This window comes from Leptopilina boulardi, unplaced genomic scaffold, assembly GCF_019393585.1.
Source record: "Leptopilina boulardi isolate dan_hultmark-lab unplaced genomic scaffold, ZJU_Lbou_2.1 LbouV2_1, whole genome shotgun sequence".
In the NCBI taxonomy this organism is placed as follows: Eukaryota; Metazoa; Arthropoda; class Insecta; order Hymenoptera; family Figitidae; genus Leptopilina; species Leptopilina boulardi.
Window position 1 is genome coordinate 363,386 of NW_026137640.1, and position 16,124 is coordinate 379,509.

General features: G+C 27.9%; 2 protein-coding genes across 6 annotated transcripts in view; both read right to left on the bottom strand.

Moving 5' to 3' along the window:
- Positions 1-2,259: 2,259 nt before the first annotated feature.
- On the bottom strand, positions 2,260-4,738 carry LOC127280692 (nuclear receptor subfamily 2 group E member 1). Of its 2 annotated transcripts, none has more exons than XM_051304004.1 (6): positions 4,459-4,738; positions 4,022-4,162; positions 3,795-3,887; positions 2,959-3,213; positions 2,576-2,890; positions 2,260-2,498 (listed from the first exon to the last, which is right to left on the bottom strand). In XM_051304004.1, the coding sequence occupies exons 1-6, from the start codon at positions 4,460-4,462 to the stop codon at positions 2,266-2,268; spliced, it is 1,041 nt and encodes a 346-aa protein (XP_051159961.1). In that variant the 5' UTR covers positions 4,463-4,738; the 3' UTR covers positions 2,260-2,265. The 2 variants fall into 2 exon arrangements, with proteins under 2 accessions (XP_051159961.1, XP_051159875.1); XM_051303918.1 differs by having other exon boundaries at positions 3,795-3,890.
- Positions 4,739-6,241: 1,503 nt separating this feature from the next.
- Positions 6,242-16,124, bottom strand: part of LOC127281631 (GATA-binding factor A-like) — a 64,878-nt gene continuing 54,995 nt past the window's right edge. For 3 of the 4 annotated variants that reach the window (XM_051305480.1, XM_051305556.1, XM_051305705.1), the window contains 4 exons: positions 10,356-10,609; positions 7,871-8,043; positions 7,313-7,592; positions 6,242-7,020 (listed from right to left, as the gene is read on the bottom strand). In XM_051305480.1, coding sequence (XP_051161437.1) covers positions 6,686-7,020; positions 7,313-7,592; positions 7,871-8,043; positions 10,356-10,609 — 1,042 coding nt within the window. In that variant the 3' untranslated portion in view covers positions 6,242-6,685. The remainder of the gene's footprint in view (positions 7,021-7,312; positions 7,593-7,870; positions 8,044-10,355; positions 10,610-16,124) is intronic. The other variant, XM_051305626.1, reaches the window with a different exon arrangement.

The following is a 16,124-nucleotide window of genomic DNA, read 5'->3' on the forward strand; positions in this document are numbered from 1 at the left end:
GTTTAAAAAACAAATTCTAAAAAATAGATATCAAATTAAATTATATGAAAATTTTTTAAAAATATTTAAAATGAAAAAGTAAAGTAGTAAAAAATATGTTTATCATATTCTGAAATTGTTACGTCTCTTATACGTATATAACATTTATTATTAATTTTCTTTTCGAAGTTAATGGTGTTTATTATGTTGTTTTTTACGTATAAAAAATTGAACGATATATGACATATCATTTTTTTTCCGCGTAGGCATTGTAACACTTAATCATAGTTTCTTACGCCATATTATTGTAGTTATTTGTACATACTTACACTTTGTAATTTGTTATGTTAATAAAGTGCCAAAGAAAAATTTCAATTGTAATTTTTCCAATTATTTAAAAAAAAACTTGTCTTCTCTCTTCATTTTTAAATTTGAAAAATTAATTTGATTTTAATTTTTTTTTAAAAATTTAATATAAATTATTTTTCATACAACAAAAAAAAACTAAATTATGTTTTTTTCAAATTTTTTTTTACTATTAAATTTTGTTGAATATAGAAATAAAATTTTTAATATTAAAAAAAGTAATTAAGTTTTTTAAAAATTAAAATAAATTATAATTCAAATTTAAAATTCGTAATTTTAATTATTTTTCAATAAGTAATATAGTTAAGCATTTTGGGAATTCAAACTGAAGCTGTTGTTATTTGAATGAATAGCGTTTTTCAAGCTCTTGATGACAAATTTTCACTTTTATTGAAGTATCACACGGTGAAATTATATTCAAATAAAGGTAATATGATTTTATTTAATTAGTAATTATTAAGAGTTTATTACTAATATATTTTGTACTTATTTTACAGATAAAGGGCTGTGCAATCCAATCGGTGAAAATTGAGACACATTGCAGTTTTATTATCTAAATTGAATTCAACTTCTATTTCTGTTCATGGTGTAAAATCGGGGATTATTTTTTGAAAAGGTATGATTATAATTTTTTTTACTATTAATCCATTCCTATTGTGTTGCATTTGCGTTCAACTAGTTTAAACGTGTGAAATACTTTTGAGGGAAAAAAATTGAGATACATTCTTTTCAATCTTTTATTCATTTATTTTAATTTATAATTAATTTTTTTTAAAATTTTTTTATAATCAATGTTATAAATGAAAATAATTAACATTTTTTTCTTTTTTTTTCCTCTCTTTTTTTTTGGATTATCTTCCATGGCTTCAATGATGATGTTTGTGATATTCATGTCTTCAACGATCGCGAGAGTACTGCATTTTTTTTTGTTATCACAAAATTGATAAATCTGCCACGATTTCTCGGTGAAATAAATATATAATGTAAGTTTTTCTTTCGTGAGAAAATTTTATTCGAAGTTTTAATTAAATTTTTTTTTGTGATGCTAAATTAATTATAATTACTGAAATTAAATTTTAATTTATTATTTTACTTAATATGAATATATTTAATATTACACTTTTTTTTTCTTTTTTTTTTTTGATGATTTTCCATGGCTTCAACGATGATGTTTGTGATATTCATGTCTTCAACGGTCGCGAGAGTACTGCATTTTTTTTTGTTATCAAAAAATTGATAAATCTGCCACGATTTCTCGGTGAAATAAATATAAAATGTAAGTTTCATTTGCGTGAGAAAATTTCCCACAAAGTTTTAGCCAAACCTTTTTGTAATTTTAAGTATTATATTAAATATATATCACTAATATTACCTTAATAAAATTAAAATTTATTTATTTGAATTGATTCACATTTTTCAGAGAGAAAATCAAGTTTTCTATCCTATTTGGTTTTGATGAAATTCGTCTGTCTAAATGACGACTCAAAAGAAGATGATGATCTTCCTGAATTTTTCGGAACCATTTTCAGAAATAGAATTCAAAATTGCTCCAGACCATATGAGAAATGTGATACAATTCAAAGACAACAAGAAAAATCTCCAAGATTTCTCACGTAAGTTTTTATTACTTTTTTAGAAATAAATTCCAATTTTTTTTTTTCAAAATGAACTTTCATCTTGTTTTTAAATTGAAAGCAGAGTAAAAATAAATTAAAATTTTTTTCTTCCTAAAGTCAATTTATATCACGAAATTTAAAAGAAAAAAAAAATTACACGCGAAATTAAATTATAATTATAAATTCGAAAGAATTGAAAATCAGTATCAGAATTAATTAAGAAACAAAATTCGGATTTATTAGGGTTCAAATAGTAATTTTATTTATTGTGAGATATATATATATAGAAAATATTTATTGTGACTCATATTATAGAAGCGATTACATGATCCAGTGCTAAATCACCAATAATTGGTGAGAAAAGAGCAATTCCCAATTCTCTTGTACAACAAGCAGTGAGAATTGATAGAACTAACATTATTTGTATAATTCTATATTCTCGATTTTCATGGCTCTGAAGATGACGTAACAATAATTCTGATGCTGAATTTCGTGCTCTCGATAAAGAATCGAAACTATCTGGTGATTCTGTTAATTCTGCAAAATAAAATAAAAATTAGATTGAAATAATTAGTTAATGAAAATAAATTTAAAAAATATATATAAATACAAACCAGGTCGACAAAGGGAAAGAGTTTCCAATGCGGAAAATTCAATTTCATCAAGTTGTAATTTTAAAAGTGATGCTCGCGCTGTCATTAATGAATTCAATGTAGTTTTCTCCGTGGTACGTTTATTTATTAACAATTGAATAAAATGCATGGGAAATGTTGAAGCATGAAGAATAAATACAGAAGCCCAACCTTGACGTAGTATTGAATTTTGATTTTGAATATTCAATCTTTGAAAATCGCAATGTTGACGTGCTCTTCTAATAGTTAGTAGAAATATTTGCGCTGCGATTTCATACTGAATATTTATATTCTCAACTAAAAAAAAAAAAAGAAAGAAAGTTTAAAAAAAAATTCTATTATTGAAAGTGTAATAATAATTTTACCAGGTAAAATAATTCTCGAAGCAATAGTTGGATTTATTAATGGTGGTAAAATAAAATTTGATTTTCTAACTTCATAGATTGGTTCAATTCTTGTATTAATATGTTTCAATGGAAATGAATTGAATTTTTTTTGTTCCTCTTCTTCTTGAATAGAATTCAAATTTTCTCGTCCCGATAATTGAATTTTTGCCTTCCATGAAAATCTTGATGGGCTTATTTTATTTCTTTTGCGAGGACCTCTTTCTTCTTGTACAGCTAAATTCAAAATAATAGATTAATTCACTTGATTTTTATTTTTTTTTCTCTAGATATCTTTGATTATAAATATAATTGGATTTAGATAAATAAATTTTTTTCGACGTGATTTTAGTTTTCTTCGTGTCAATTTATGGTGTTGACATAATACTCATGTATGGTCAGACGTGTGACCGGCACGCGGCTTTATTTGCCTCTTCTGTCACCTGCTCGAATGCGATAATCAGAGTTCTTCAAATATTTATTTATATTTCTTTCTTTTTGTTGTTTTAAGGAAAATAATAATTTTTATTAAATAATGGAATAATTTTTTTTTTTTTTTGCCAGTTTATAGTAATTTTATGGACAATTACAAAGTTATAGTAACTTTTATGAAAAGAATCTAATGGATTTAAAAAAAAAATAATTTGATAAATTTAATTATTAGAAATTTTTTAGTATATTCGAAACCAATTTTACAGATTTGATTGTTTCTAAATGCAAAAATTATTTTAAAATATTTTCAACATTTAATTTAATTTTTTTTTTATATTATTTTTATTTAATTATATCATAAATTTATAAATATAAAATTCGCTTACCTGCAGTGTTCATTTGAACAGCGAAACATTTTTTTAAACGACAATGTGGACACCAATTTCTTCTTGCTTTATCTATTATACAATTTCCATTTCCTGCTTTAATTAAATTAAATAATAAATTAATAATTTTTTAAAAATAATCTCAAAAACAAAAGGAGTTTTAAAAAATAATTTTTATACTAATTGACAATTTTGATAAACAAATTTTATATTTAATTTTTAATTACCTATGCACGTATACATGACTCCACGTCTAATGGATCTTTTAAAAAAACAAGAACATCCATCGCAACAATAAATTCCATAATGTTTCCCATATGAACGATCACCACAAACTTTACATGCTACTGGAGCTGGCAATGATCTTCCTATTTTTTTTCACATGACAAATTTTCGACATTTAATATATTTTAAATTTAAAAATATTTTGCTTTATCAAATTTTATAATTTTTTTTTTTGTTTCAAAATTTCTAATGAATTTTTTTGTCAAAAAAAAACTATTTTCAACTTAAAATAAAAAAGCAGGAATTGGAAATTTACACTGAATAAAGTAAATATTTAGAAATTATTGTATAATATATAATTATTTTCTAAATATATAAATTGGCAAACAAAAAAAGAAATAAATTAAACAAAAGAATTAAAAATAAATATGGTACTTACCCATTTTTATGCAGGAATTGTATAAATTATTTTTAAAAAATTAAAGGAATTTTATAAATATAATGCGAGAGTAATTTTTATGACTTCACGAAATGAACTCTGATCATCATTTGAATTCTATTTTGCTGAGAATTTATGTGAACGCGCAGGTTGACAAATTGCTTGTTCTTTGAAGAATACACACACCGATGTTTGATAAAGAGGGTGGTTCAATCAAATTAATCGTGGGCGGGTCTTCATCCCCTTCAATGTCATGTAACATGCGGAGAGAAAATATTTATCTAACACCCTTTCCTTCAATCATAACACTTTGGTTATAACAATATAACATTCACTTATTTCACAAACAAAAAAAAACGTCATGATTTCAATCTTTCTTTTTTTTTCTTAATATTTATTCTTTAATTCAATAATAAACTTTGTTCAGTGACAGGAAATTTCAATCTGATATTATTACGTTAAAAGATTACAAAAAAAATAAAATTAGAATTTCACTACATTTATTTTCACTATTTTTTTTATTTGAATTATTTTACTATTTGTAAAAATTATTATTTAATGATTATTAATAATTCCTTTTTTTCTGAAAAGAATAACAAATTTTTTCTCTTATATCAGGTGTTAATGTTTAGTCATTTTTTTTTAGAATTTTAAATTAAAATTTATTAATTGTAAACTATTTTTATTAGTAAATGGCAATGTATGTAAATACGCACGATATAGTTTTTAAAAAGAGAACATACTTTATTGACGTACAGACTGAAGTTACCTAATAGTAATATATATATATAGTAGTATATGTATATTTAAATTTAATGTTCATATTACATATCTATAATTTTTTTTATATTTATAAATTTTACTATTTACAGTCAGATTTTTCATCTACAATTTTATAAATGTGAAATGATTGATTTAAACTCAGAATTTATTTTTCGAAATGTCTTTTAAAAAAATAAAAATTTCGAACATATTTATTATTAATAATAAAAAAAAATCAATAATCATAGATCTTTTGAATGATGGTTATTTTTTTAAATTCTGAGTTTATCATTAGTCTTTTCAAGACAAATTTGAATACATAAATTTTTTTTTCACGATTCTCTAAAAGCAAAATTGAATTGAAAAATAAGAATCTAAAATACAATAACAATTTGTCTTGAAAAAAAATTATTTTTTTTTCTCTAAAATTAATTGATTTCGTTTTATTTAAGTATCAGCAAAATGGGACGGACCGTATTATAATATTGCTTGTTTTTTGTTTATTTTTTTTTAAGAGTGCGCTTCATCAAAGCCAAAGAAATAGTTCATCGACCAATCACGAGCGTTTTGTACTACTTAACCAGCCTCTAAATATCGCTCGTGATAGGTGAAGCACAAAATTGAGTGTTATAATATATTTTACATTTTTTTTTTTTTTTTTTTTTTTTTATGAGAAAAAGAATTCGCCTCGAATGATACCATATATTCCATTATCGTTTCATTTCTTTTTTTTTTTTTCTTTCTTTGTCTCCCCCGAACAAATTCTTTTTCTCTTTATATAAACACAGGAGTACACTTGTGTAGAGTGCCTTATAAATAATTTAAATATCACACATCGCGAGAGTCAGCATTAGGAATTGAATATCTCAAACTGGTTTTTGCGGCCGTAAATCTCGTCGATTTTTCGTGCCACTCTACAAAAAGAGGGAAAAGAAAGAAAAAGATTAAGGATAGTTTTTTTTTTTACATTTAAATGCATTTTGCATCATTCATTCATCAAGAGAAATTGCATACGTATATATTATTAAAAAAAAAAAAAATGAACCGAATAAAATGATAATAATTTTTTACACTTTTAACGATGAAATTAATTTTGATGTTAATTTCAAAATTAACTGCGAGGGGATTGCGCATGTATATTCCATAAAATTTATATGTAATAGTTATTTTTTTTTGAAATTTAATTTAATAATAAATTTTCCATTTAATCAAATTTTCGTTAAATTGAATATGAAAATTGTTTTAAAAAGAAAAGCTCATCAAAATAAAAAATTGGGTTTAATTAGGCAAATTTTTATTTTATAAAATTCGAAATAATTAATTTTAAGAAATATTCATTCGTTTCGTCACGGAAATGGAAATTTTTTCTCGAGTCTTTCAAATTTGTCATTTTTGTCAAGGAAATATAATATTTAGAGATAAATTCAAATTCGTTTTTTTTTTAAATAAGATTAGAAAAAAAGAACTAAGAGGAAGCTAATAATTTTGCTGCTGCAGTGACGTGATGTTGATGATGATAAGGTGCTTCCTGAGCTCCATAATAACTAGATTGTTGATGTTCACTTGTAGGTGTACTCAATTGATGAGGATGAGGATAATATGATGAATATGGTTGGGCAACGACACCTTCACAACTTCGCGGTTCCGTTTTTACAGTTGGCGTACTTCCGGTTGGAAGAAGTGATGTATGACCAAGATAAACTGGTCTTTCCGTCGTTGTCGATGAACTCGATGATGATTTTGGTACATCTGTCTGATGCTGCTGCTGCTGATGCTGCTGACTATGGCTACTTTTACCTTCTGCAACATTGAAAATTAAAATCATCATTTTTTTTAAGTAAGTGAAAAAAATATTTATTTATATAAAATTATAATTTTATAAAGCGCAAAATTATCTAGACTTGCTTCATTTTTAAATAATTATTATAATCAATAAAAAATATTTCTGTTTATTTTTTCAGAAAATAAATTTTAAATTCTAATAAATAATTATTTTTGAAAATAATGAAGCAATCCTAGATGATTTTTGCTAGAGAGACCTTATGGTAAATTATAATTAAAAATTGAGAGAAAAAAAAAAGTGATTTTGTACCATTAGATGGGGAAGATGTTGTTGAGGCTGATGTTTCATGATCTCCATTCGATGTTCGAGCATTGGGTTCGGGTGTCTTTTTTGGTTTTCGTTTTCTCGTTTGAATTCCATCCTTCCTCATCGCCAATGGTCGATTGACACCATGAAGTTTAAAATATAAACCACAAGCATTACAAACTGGTTCGCCCTCGTTGTTGCGCCTCCACAATGTTGTTGTTCGTGTACCACAATTTGTACAGCAAAGTCCAAGTCGTCTCGTTGCAGTCTGGAATTCGGAGATCTGACCCTTTGCTAATGTATACCGGAAGTACTCTTTTGTGCAATGGTTATATTTATATATAGAAAATAGGAAATGTTTTACAATTTTTTTTTAGAAAATTGTAATTTAAAATTTTACAAAAAATTAAAATTAAAAAATTTAAATTTAAATAATTAAAAATATTTTTTTTTTTCGAAATATTTTTAAATAAGATAAGAGTTTATTAAATTCTTCAAAGTTGATAAATTTCCTGATTTCTATAATAAATGGTAATATTTTTTTTTCTTTGATTTACTTACCAATCGCTTGGAAGGTTTGATAAGTGGTCGATTCATGCCATTCATTTTGTGATAAAGACCACAAGCATTACAGAGATAATGACCAGTTCCATCCCGTCGCCAAAGGGGTGTGGAAATTGCTCCGCAATTCACACATTCACGACCTTCGCCAAATTGAAATTCCATTGACGAATCTGCAAAAAATCATCGAAAATCGCATTTATTATTTATTAATTAATATTAATTATTTATTTATTATATTTTTTTGTATTTTTTATTATTATTATTATTATTATTATTATTATTCGTTATTATTATTCATATATTCATTGTTGAATTTTTATTTTTAAATTCTTTTTTTATTTTTTCTTGTAAAATTAAAAAAAAAATATTTAATAATCCTTTTTCGGAGTAAATGTTCTGACATCTGTCTGATCAAGTCCGAACTTCTACTACTTAAGAGTCGATAAAATTGAATTAAAAAAAATATTTCTTTTTTAAATAAATTTTGATTAAAATATATTATAATAAATAAAATAATATAATAATTATTATATTAAAAAAAGAGTTTTAACAGAAAGCAAATACAATTTTTTTTTTATAATAATAATTATTATTATTATTATTGTAAGTCTTATAAATGAGAAAAATTGAAAGTCGTAAATTAAAAATAAAATTCACTTAAATTTTAAAGTGCCTTTGGAAATGAACTCAGAAGTGCCTTCTGTTGCATTTCTAACTAAAAACACTTGACCAGAAACTCGACCTCACTCATCAGAGAGGCCGCTATCATTTATATCCTTGCACATGGCCCAATGTGGTTAGTAAATAGTTTTAACATTGCAGGGCATGTCTAAATTGAAAGAAATATCACTTTTTTCACTCCTTCTGCTTATCATTACTGATTTTCAAGATGTATTTTAATGAAGATATTCACATTATATTCGAGAAATTTTTTTTTCCCCTTTGCTAATTTATTAAATTAACTAGAATTTATAATATACTGCAGTTATCTGTAGAATTTAATTTTTTTTTTAAGTCACATATTTATAAAAAAAAAGTTGAAAAGTGAATTAATTGAATTAAAACAATTTTATTTTTCTATTTTTAATATAAAAAAATTTTAATATCGCTATTTTTAATTTGACAAATAGAATATATAAATAAGTAAAATTCATTTTTGGGAAAGAAAAATTTTTAATTTCATCATTTTTGAAAGGAGATGTTTATTTGTTTTGTCTCGAACTATTTGTTTACATATTTAGATTGTAACAATAAAGAGCGACGGTCCGCCATATTAATTATATACAATAAATCATAATAACCGCAGGTAAATGAAAAATTTACCCCCACTTTGTTGTCAAAATTTTCATTAGTTCCTATTTCGCGTTCAATTTAGTGACCTCGTGTTCTTTTCTCAATTCTTTACAGAGAAAATAAATTAAAAATTTGTTTATATATAAAACGGTTTTTTTTCACGGGAGTGCTCGAAATTATTTTAAATCGCGATCGCTTAATAATTATAGTAAAATAGTTTCGTTTTTTTTTTTGTTATTTAAAAAGTAATTTCGGGAGTGTTGGAGATTTTTTAGTCACGTGTGTTTCTGAAGATATTATCATCATTTTGAAAAAAGCTCTACATATTTCCGGGACAAAAGGAATCGAGGATTTAAAGGTGTGTTTCATTTAAATTTAAAAAAAAAATTAAAACTAAATAATAAGTAATAAATAATACTTTTTTATTATTATTATTTATTACTTATTATTATTATTAATGAAATAATGTTAATATTAAATATTTTATATAATTAAAATTATTATCTTATACAAAAAAAAGCAACGTTTTACGTTATATATAATATTTTCCGCTATATGATATTTTACTATATAGTGTGATATGTTTTCGATTATATGATGTAGATAATACTAAAACAATTGCATGAATTATAAGTGCAAAATTGATAAGATAAATAGCCGCGTAATTTCCTATTCTTATTATGATTATAGTTTATCAAACGTCCTTTAACATAACTAGCTTTAGTCGCATATGGTTATATAGAAAAATTAAATGAAAAAAAAATATTTCACTAAGAAAACAGCTTCATTGAATACAAAATTTTTAATTTTGGTTCAAATAACAGTTTTATTTAAATCAAAATAAAATTAAGTGTTCATAAAAAAATATATTAATATAAATAAAAGGTTTTAGGACAACTTTTTTTTACTACGGTCAACTTATTGTAATAATAAAATAAAGTCTTAGCAGCTGTTCCAAACTTTATGTTCACATTTAATACACTAGAAAAATAAATAAAGAAAAATTATTATAATCATATATTAAATCTTGAAAAAGCTGTATTTTATTTTTAATAAATTTAATTATTAATAATTTTTAACTGTTAAAAAAATTAGTCTAAAACCAATTGGAAAAAAAATTAAAAACTAATTAAAATCACTTAAATAATATATATTAAAAATAGTTTATTATAAAATGGGGAAAATTTACCATAAGGTGAGGCTCTTTGAAATCCCGCGCTATCATAAGCCCTCCATGATGACATCATCGCAACATTTTGGGCATAAAATGGGGAATTTGCAGCAGCCAATGCTGAATGGGGATGAGCTGCATGAGGATGTCCACCATGTGGATGTCCATGTCCTCCATGAGGTCCCAATCCACCTGCTGAACTACCCGTGTGACCAGCTAACGTATGGTGCGCGTAACTGTCCACCCCATGTTGCCAGGAAGCCGTTTTGTCCCTGTTTTTCAAAATAGACATTTATTTATTTATTTAACTTAACGGGACAATACGCATTAATATCAATTTTTATAGAATCGACTTTTCGTACCGTGATTGAAGAAAAAAAAGTTTTTTTTTTAATAGAAAGCAAATAACGAAAATAAAATATTTTTATTTGATCAAATGAAGTATCAATTTTTTTGGAAAAAATTTAAATTAAACTGCATTTTTACAATCAGAATTTATATATTGAGATAAATTTGTAAATAACAATAATTTCTGAACGATTATCTCGCAAATTCAAAAAATCCCAAAATTTACTTTGACATAGCTCAGCATCCACTGGACCAATCAAAAAGTGCTCCATACATTTTTTGTTCAGAACTTTGTTCTAACTACTTTGGCGGTATTCCCATATTATTATCTCAGGAAATTTATTTTTCAAAAATTTTTCGGAAAATTATTTGAGTGCAGCTCAGCATCCGCTGGACAAATAAAAAAATGCGCCATACATTTTTTGTTCGAAACTTTTTCCCTATTATGTTGGTGGTATTCCGGAACGATTATCTCGCAACTTTAATTTTTCCCAATGTTTTTTACTGTAGCTCAGAATCCGCTGGACCAATCAAAAAGTGCGCCATACATTTTTTGTTCGTGACTCCCGGATTAAGACTTTGGCGGCATTCCTTATCAATTATCTAGCAAATTTAATTTTTCAAATTTTTTTAAAAAATGTATTTGAGTGTAGCTCAGCATCCGCTGGACCAATCAAAAAGTGCGCCATACATTTTTTGTTCGAGACTCCCGGGTTAAGACTTTGGCGGTATTCCAGATCAATTATCTCGCAAATTTAATTTTTCGAAATTTTTTAAAAAATTTATCTAAGTGTAGCTCAGCATCCGCTGGACCAATCAAAAAGTGCGCCATACATTTTTTGTTCGAGACTCCCGGGTTAAGACTTTGGCGGTATTCCAGATCAATTATCTAGCAAATTTAATTTTTCAAATTTTTTTCAAAAATGTATTTGAGTGTAGCTCAGCATCCGATGGACCAATCAAAACGTGCGCCATACATTTTTTGTTCGAGACTTTTTGCTCATTTTATTAGTGGTATTCCGGAACGATTATCACGCAAATTTAATTTTTCTAAATTTTTTCCAAATTTGTTTTCTAGTGTAGCTCAGCATCCGCTGGACCAATCAAAAAGTGCGCCATACATTTTTTGTTCAGAACTTTCTTCTAACTACATTGGCGGTATTCCCGATCAATTATCTCGCAAATTTTTTTTTTCGAAATTTTTTTCCCAGTTTTAGTGAGTGTAGCTCAGCATCCGCTGGACCAATCAAAAAGTGCGCTATACATTTTTTGTTCGAGACTTTTTGCTTAATTTTTTGGCGTTATTCCCGAGTCATTATCTGGCAAATTTTTTTTTTTTGAATTTTTTTCCCAGTTTTAGTGAGTGTAGCTCAGCATCCGCTGGACCAATCAAAAAGTGCGCCATACATTTTTTGTTCGAGACTTTTTGCTCATTTTATTGGTGGTATTCCGGAACGATTATCACGCAAATTTAATTTTTCTAAATTTTTTCCAAATTTGTTTTATAGTGTAGCTCAGCATCCGCTAGACCAATCAAAAAGTGCGCCATACATTTTTTGTTCAGAACTTTCTTCTAACTACATTGGCGGTATTCCCGATCAATTATCTCGCAAATTTTTTTTTTCGAAATTTTTTTCCCAGTTTTAGTGAGTGTAGCTCAGCATCCGCTGGACCAATCAAAAAGTGCGCTATACATTTTTTGTTCGAGACTTTTTGCTTAATTTTTTGGCGTTATTCCCGAGTCATTATCTGGCAAATTTTTTTTTTTTTGAATTTTTTTCCCAGTTTTAGTGAGTGTAGCTCAGCATCCGCTGGACCAATCAAAAAGTGCGCTATACATTTTTTGTTCGAGACTTTTTGCTTAATTTTTTGGCATTATTCCCGAGTCATTATCTGGCAAATTTTTTTTTTTTGAGTTTTTTTCCCAGTTTTAGTGAGTGTAGCTCAGCATCCGCTGGACCAATCAAAAAGTGCGCCATACATTTTTTGTTCGCTACTTTTTGCTAAAGACTTTGGCGGTATTCCCGAACAATTATCTCGAAAATTTAATTTTTTGTTAATTTTTCCAAAACGTTTTTTGTGTAGCTCAGCATCCGCTGGACCAATCAAAAAGTGCGCCATACATTTTTTTGTTTAGAACTTTCTTCTAACTACATTGGCGGTATTCCCGAATAATTATCTCGCGAATTAAATTTTTCGAAAATTTTTCCCAATGTTTTTTACTGTAGCTCAGCATCCGCTGGACCAATCAAAAAATGCGCCATACATTTTTTGTTCGAGACTCCCGGGTTAAGACGTTGGTGGTATTCCCGATCAATTAGCTCGCAAATTTAATTTTTCGAAATTTTTTAAAAATTTATCTAAGTGTAGCTCAGCATCCGCTGGACCAATCAAAAAGTGGGCAATACATTTTTTGTTCGAAACTCCCCGGTTAAGACTTTGGCGGTACTCCAGATCAGTTAACTAGCAAATTTAATTTTTCAAATTTTTTTAAAAAATTTATCTGAGTGTAGCTCAGCATCCGCTGGACCAATCAAAAAGTGCGCCATACATTTTTTGGTCGAGACTCCCGGGTTAAGACGTTGGTGGTATTCCCGATCAATTATCTCGCAAATTTAATTTTTCAAATTTTTTTAAAAAATTTATCTGAGTGCAGCTCAGCATCCGCTGGACCAATCAAAAAGTGCGCCATACATTTTTTGTTCGAGACTCCCGGGTTAAGACGTTGGTGGTATTCCCGATCAATTATCTCGCAAATTTAATTTTTCAAATTTTTTTAAAAAATTTATCTGAGTGTAGCTCAGCATCCGCTGGACCAATCAAAAAGTGCGCCATACATTTTTTGGTCGAAACTCCCCGGTTAAGACTTTGGCGGTATTCCAGATCAATTATCTAGCAAATTTAATTTTTCAAATTTTTTTAAAAAATTTATCTGAGTGCAGCTCAGCATCCGCTGGACCAATCAAAAAGTGCGCCATACATTTTTTGTTCGAGACTCCCGGGTTAAGACGTTGGTGGTATTCCCGATCAATTATCTCGCAAATTTAATTTTTCAAATTTTTTTAAAAAATTTATCTGAGTGCAGCTCAGCATCCGCTGGACCAATCAAAAAGTGCGCCATACATTTTTTGTTCGAGACTCCCGGGTTAAGACGTTGGTGGTATTCCCGATCAATTATCTCGCAAATTTAATTTTTCAAATTTTTTTAAAAAATTTATCTGAGTGTAGCTCAGCATCCGCTGGACCAATCAAAAAGTGCTCAATACATTTTTTGTTCGAGACTCCCGGGTTAAGACTTTGGCGGTATTCCAGATCAATTATCTAGCAAATTTAATTTTTCAAATTTTTTTAAAAAATTTATCTGAGTGTAGCTCAGCATCCGCTGGACCAATCAAAAAGTGCGCCATACATTTTTTGGTCGAAACTCCCCGGTTAAGACTTTGGCGGTATTCCAGATCAATTATCTAGCAAATTTAATTTTTCAAATTTTTTTAAAAAATTTATCTGAGTGCAGCTCAGCATCCGCTGGACCAATCAAAAAGTGCGCCATACATTTTTTGTTCGAGACTCCCGGGTTAAGACGTTGGTGGTATTCCCGATCAATTATCTCGCAAATTTAATTTTTCAAATTTTTTTAAAAAATTTATCTGAGTGTAGCTCAGCATCCGCTGGACCAATCAAAAAGTGCTGAATACATTTTTTGTTCGAGACTCCCGGGTTAAGACTTTGGCGGTATTCCAGATCAATTATCTAGCAAATTTAATTTTTCAAATTTTTTTAAAAAATTTATCTGAGTGTAGCTCAGCATCCGCTGGACCAATCAAAAAGTGCTCCATACATTTTTTGTTCGAGACTCCCGGGTTAAGACTTTGGCGGTATTCCCGATCAATTATCTCGCAAATTTAATTTTTCGAAATTTTTTAAAAAATTTATCTGAGTGTAGCTCAGCATCCGCTGGACCAATCAAAAAGTGCGCCATACATTTTTTGTTCGAGACTTTTTGCTCAATTTTTTGGCATTATTCCCGAGTCATTATCTGGCAAATTTTTTTTTTTTGAATTTTTTTCCCAGTTTTAGTGAGTGTAGCTCAGCATCCGCTGGACCAATCAAAAAGTGCGCCGTACATTTTTTGTTCGAGACTTTTTGCTCATTTTATTGTTGGTATTCCGGATCGATTATCACGCAAATTTAATTTTTCTAAATTTTTTTAAAAAATTTATCTGAGTGTAGCTCAGCATCCGCTGGACCAATCAAAAAGTGCTGAATACATTTTTTGTTCGAGACTCCCGGGTTAAGACTTTGGCGGTATTCCAGATCAATTATCTAGCAAATTTAATTTTTCAAATTTTTTTAAAAAATTTATCTGAGTGTAGCTCAGCATCCGCTGGACCAATCAAAAAGTGCTCCATACATTTTTTGTTCGAGACTCCCGGGTTAAGACTTTGGCGGTATTCCCGATCAATTATCTCGCAAATTTAATTTTTCGAAATTTTTTAAAAAATTTATCTGAGTGTAGCTCAGCATCCGCTGGACCAATCAAAAAGTGCGCCATACATTTTTTGTTCGAGACTTTTTGCTCAATTTTTTGGCATTATTCCCGAGTCATTATCTGGCAAATTTTTTTTTTTTGAATTTTTTTCCCAGTTTTAGTGAGTGTAGCTCAGCATCCGCTGGACCAATCAAAAAGTGCGCCGTACATTTTTCGTTCGAGACTTTTTGCTCATTTTATTGTTGGTATTCCGGATCGATTATCACGCAAATTTAATTTTTCTAAATTTTTTTAAAAAATTTATCTGAGTGTAGCTCAGCATCCGCTGGACCAATCAAAAAGTGCTCAATACATTTTTTGTTCGAGACTCCCGGGTTAAGACTTTGGCGGTATTCCAGATCAATTATCTAGCAAATTTAATTTTTCAAATTTTTTTAAAAAATTTATCTGAGTGTAGCTCAGCATCCGCTGGACCAATCAAAAAGTGCTCCATACATTTTTTGTTCGAGACTCCCGGGTTAAGACTTTGGCGGTATTCCCGATCAATTATCTCGCAAATTTAATTTTTCGAAATTTTTTAAAAAATTTATCTGAGTGTAGCTCATCAGCATCCGCTGGACCAATCAAAAAGTGCGCCGTACATTTTTTGTTCGAGACTTTTTGCTCATTTTATTGGTGGTATTCCGAAACGATTAGCACGCAAATTTAATTTTTCTAAATTTTTTCCAAATTTGTTTTCTAGTGTAGCTCAGCATCCGCTGAACCAATCAAAAAGTTCGCCATACATTTTTTGTTCGCTACTTTTTGCTAAAGACTTTGGCGGTATTCCCGAACGATTATCTCGAAAATTTAATTTTTTGTTAATTTTTCCAAAATGTATTTTAGTGTAGCTCAGCTTCCGCTGGACCAATCAAAAGTGCGTTATACATTTTTTGTTCGATACTTTTTTC

What these genes read in the sequence shown, in the direction of transcription:
- LOC127280692 (XM_051303918.1), bottom strand. An exon ending in AGTCATGTATACGTGCATAG is followed by an intron (nt 3,891 to 4,021) that starts GTAATTAAAAAT and finishes ATTTAATTAAAG; the next exon opens with CAGGAAATGGAAATTGTATA. An exon ending in TCTTTCCCTTTGTCGACCTG is followed by an intron (nt 2,499 to 2,575) that starts GTTTGTATTTAT and finishes TTTATTTTGCAG; the next exon opens with AATTAACAGAATCACCAGAT.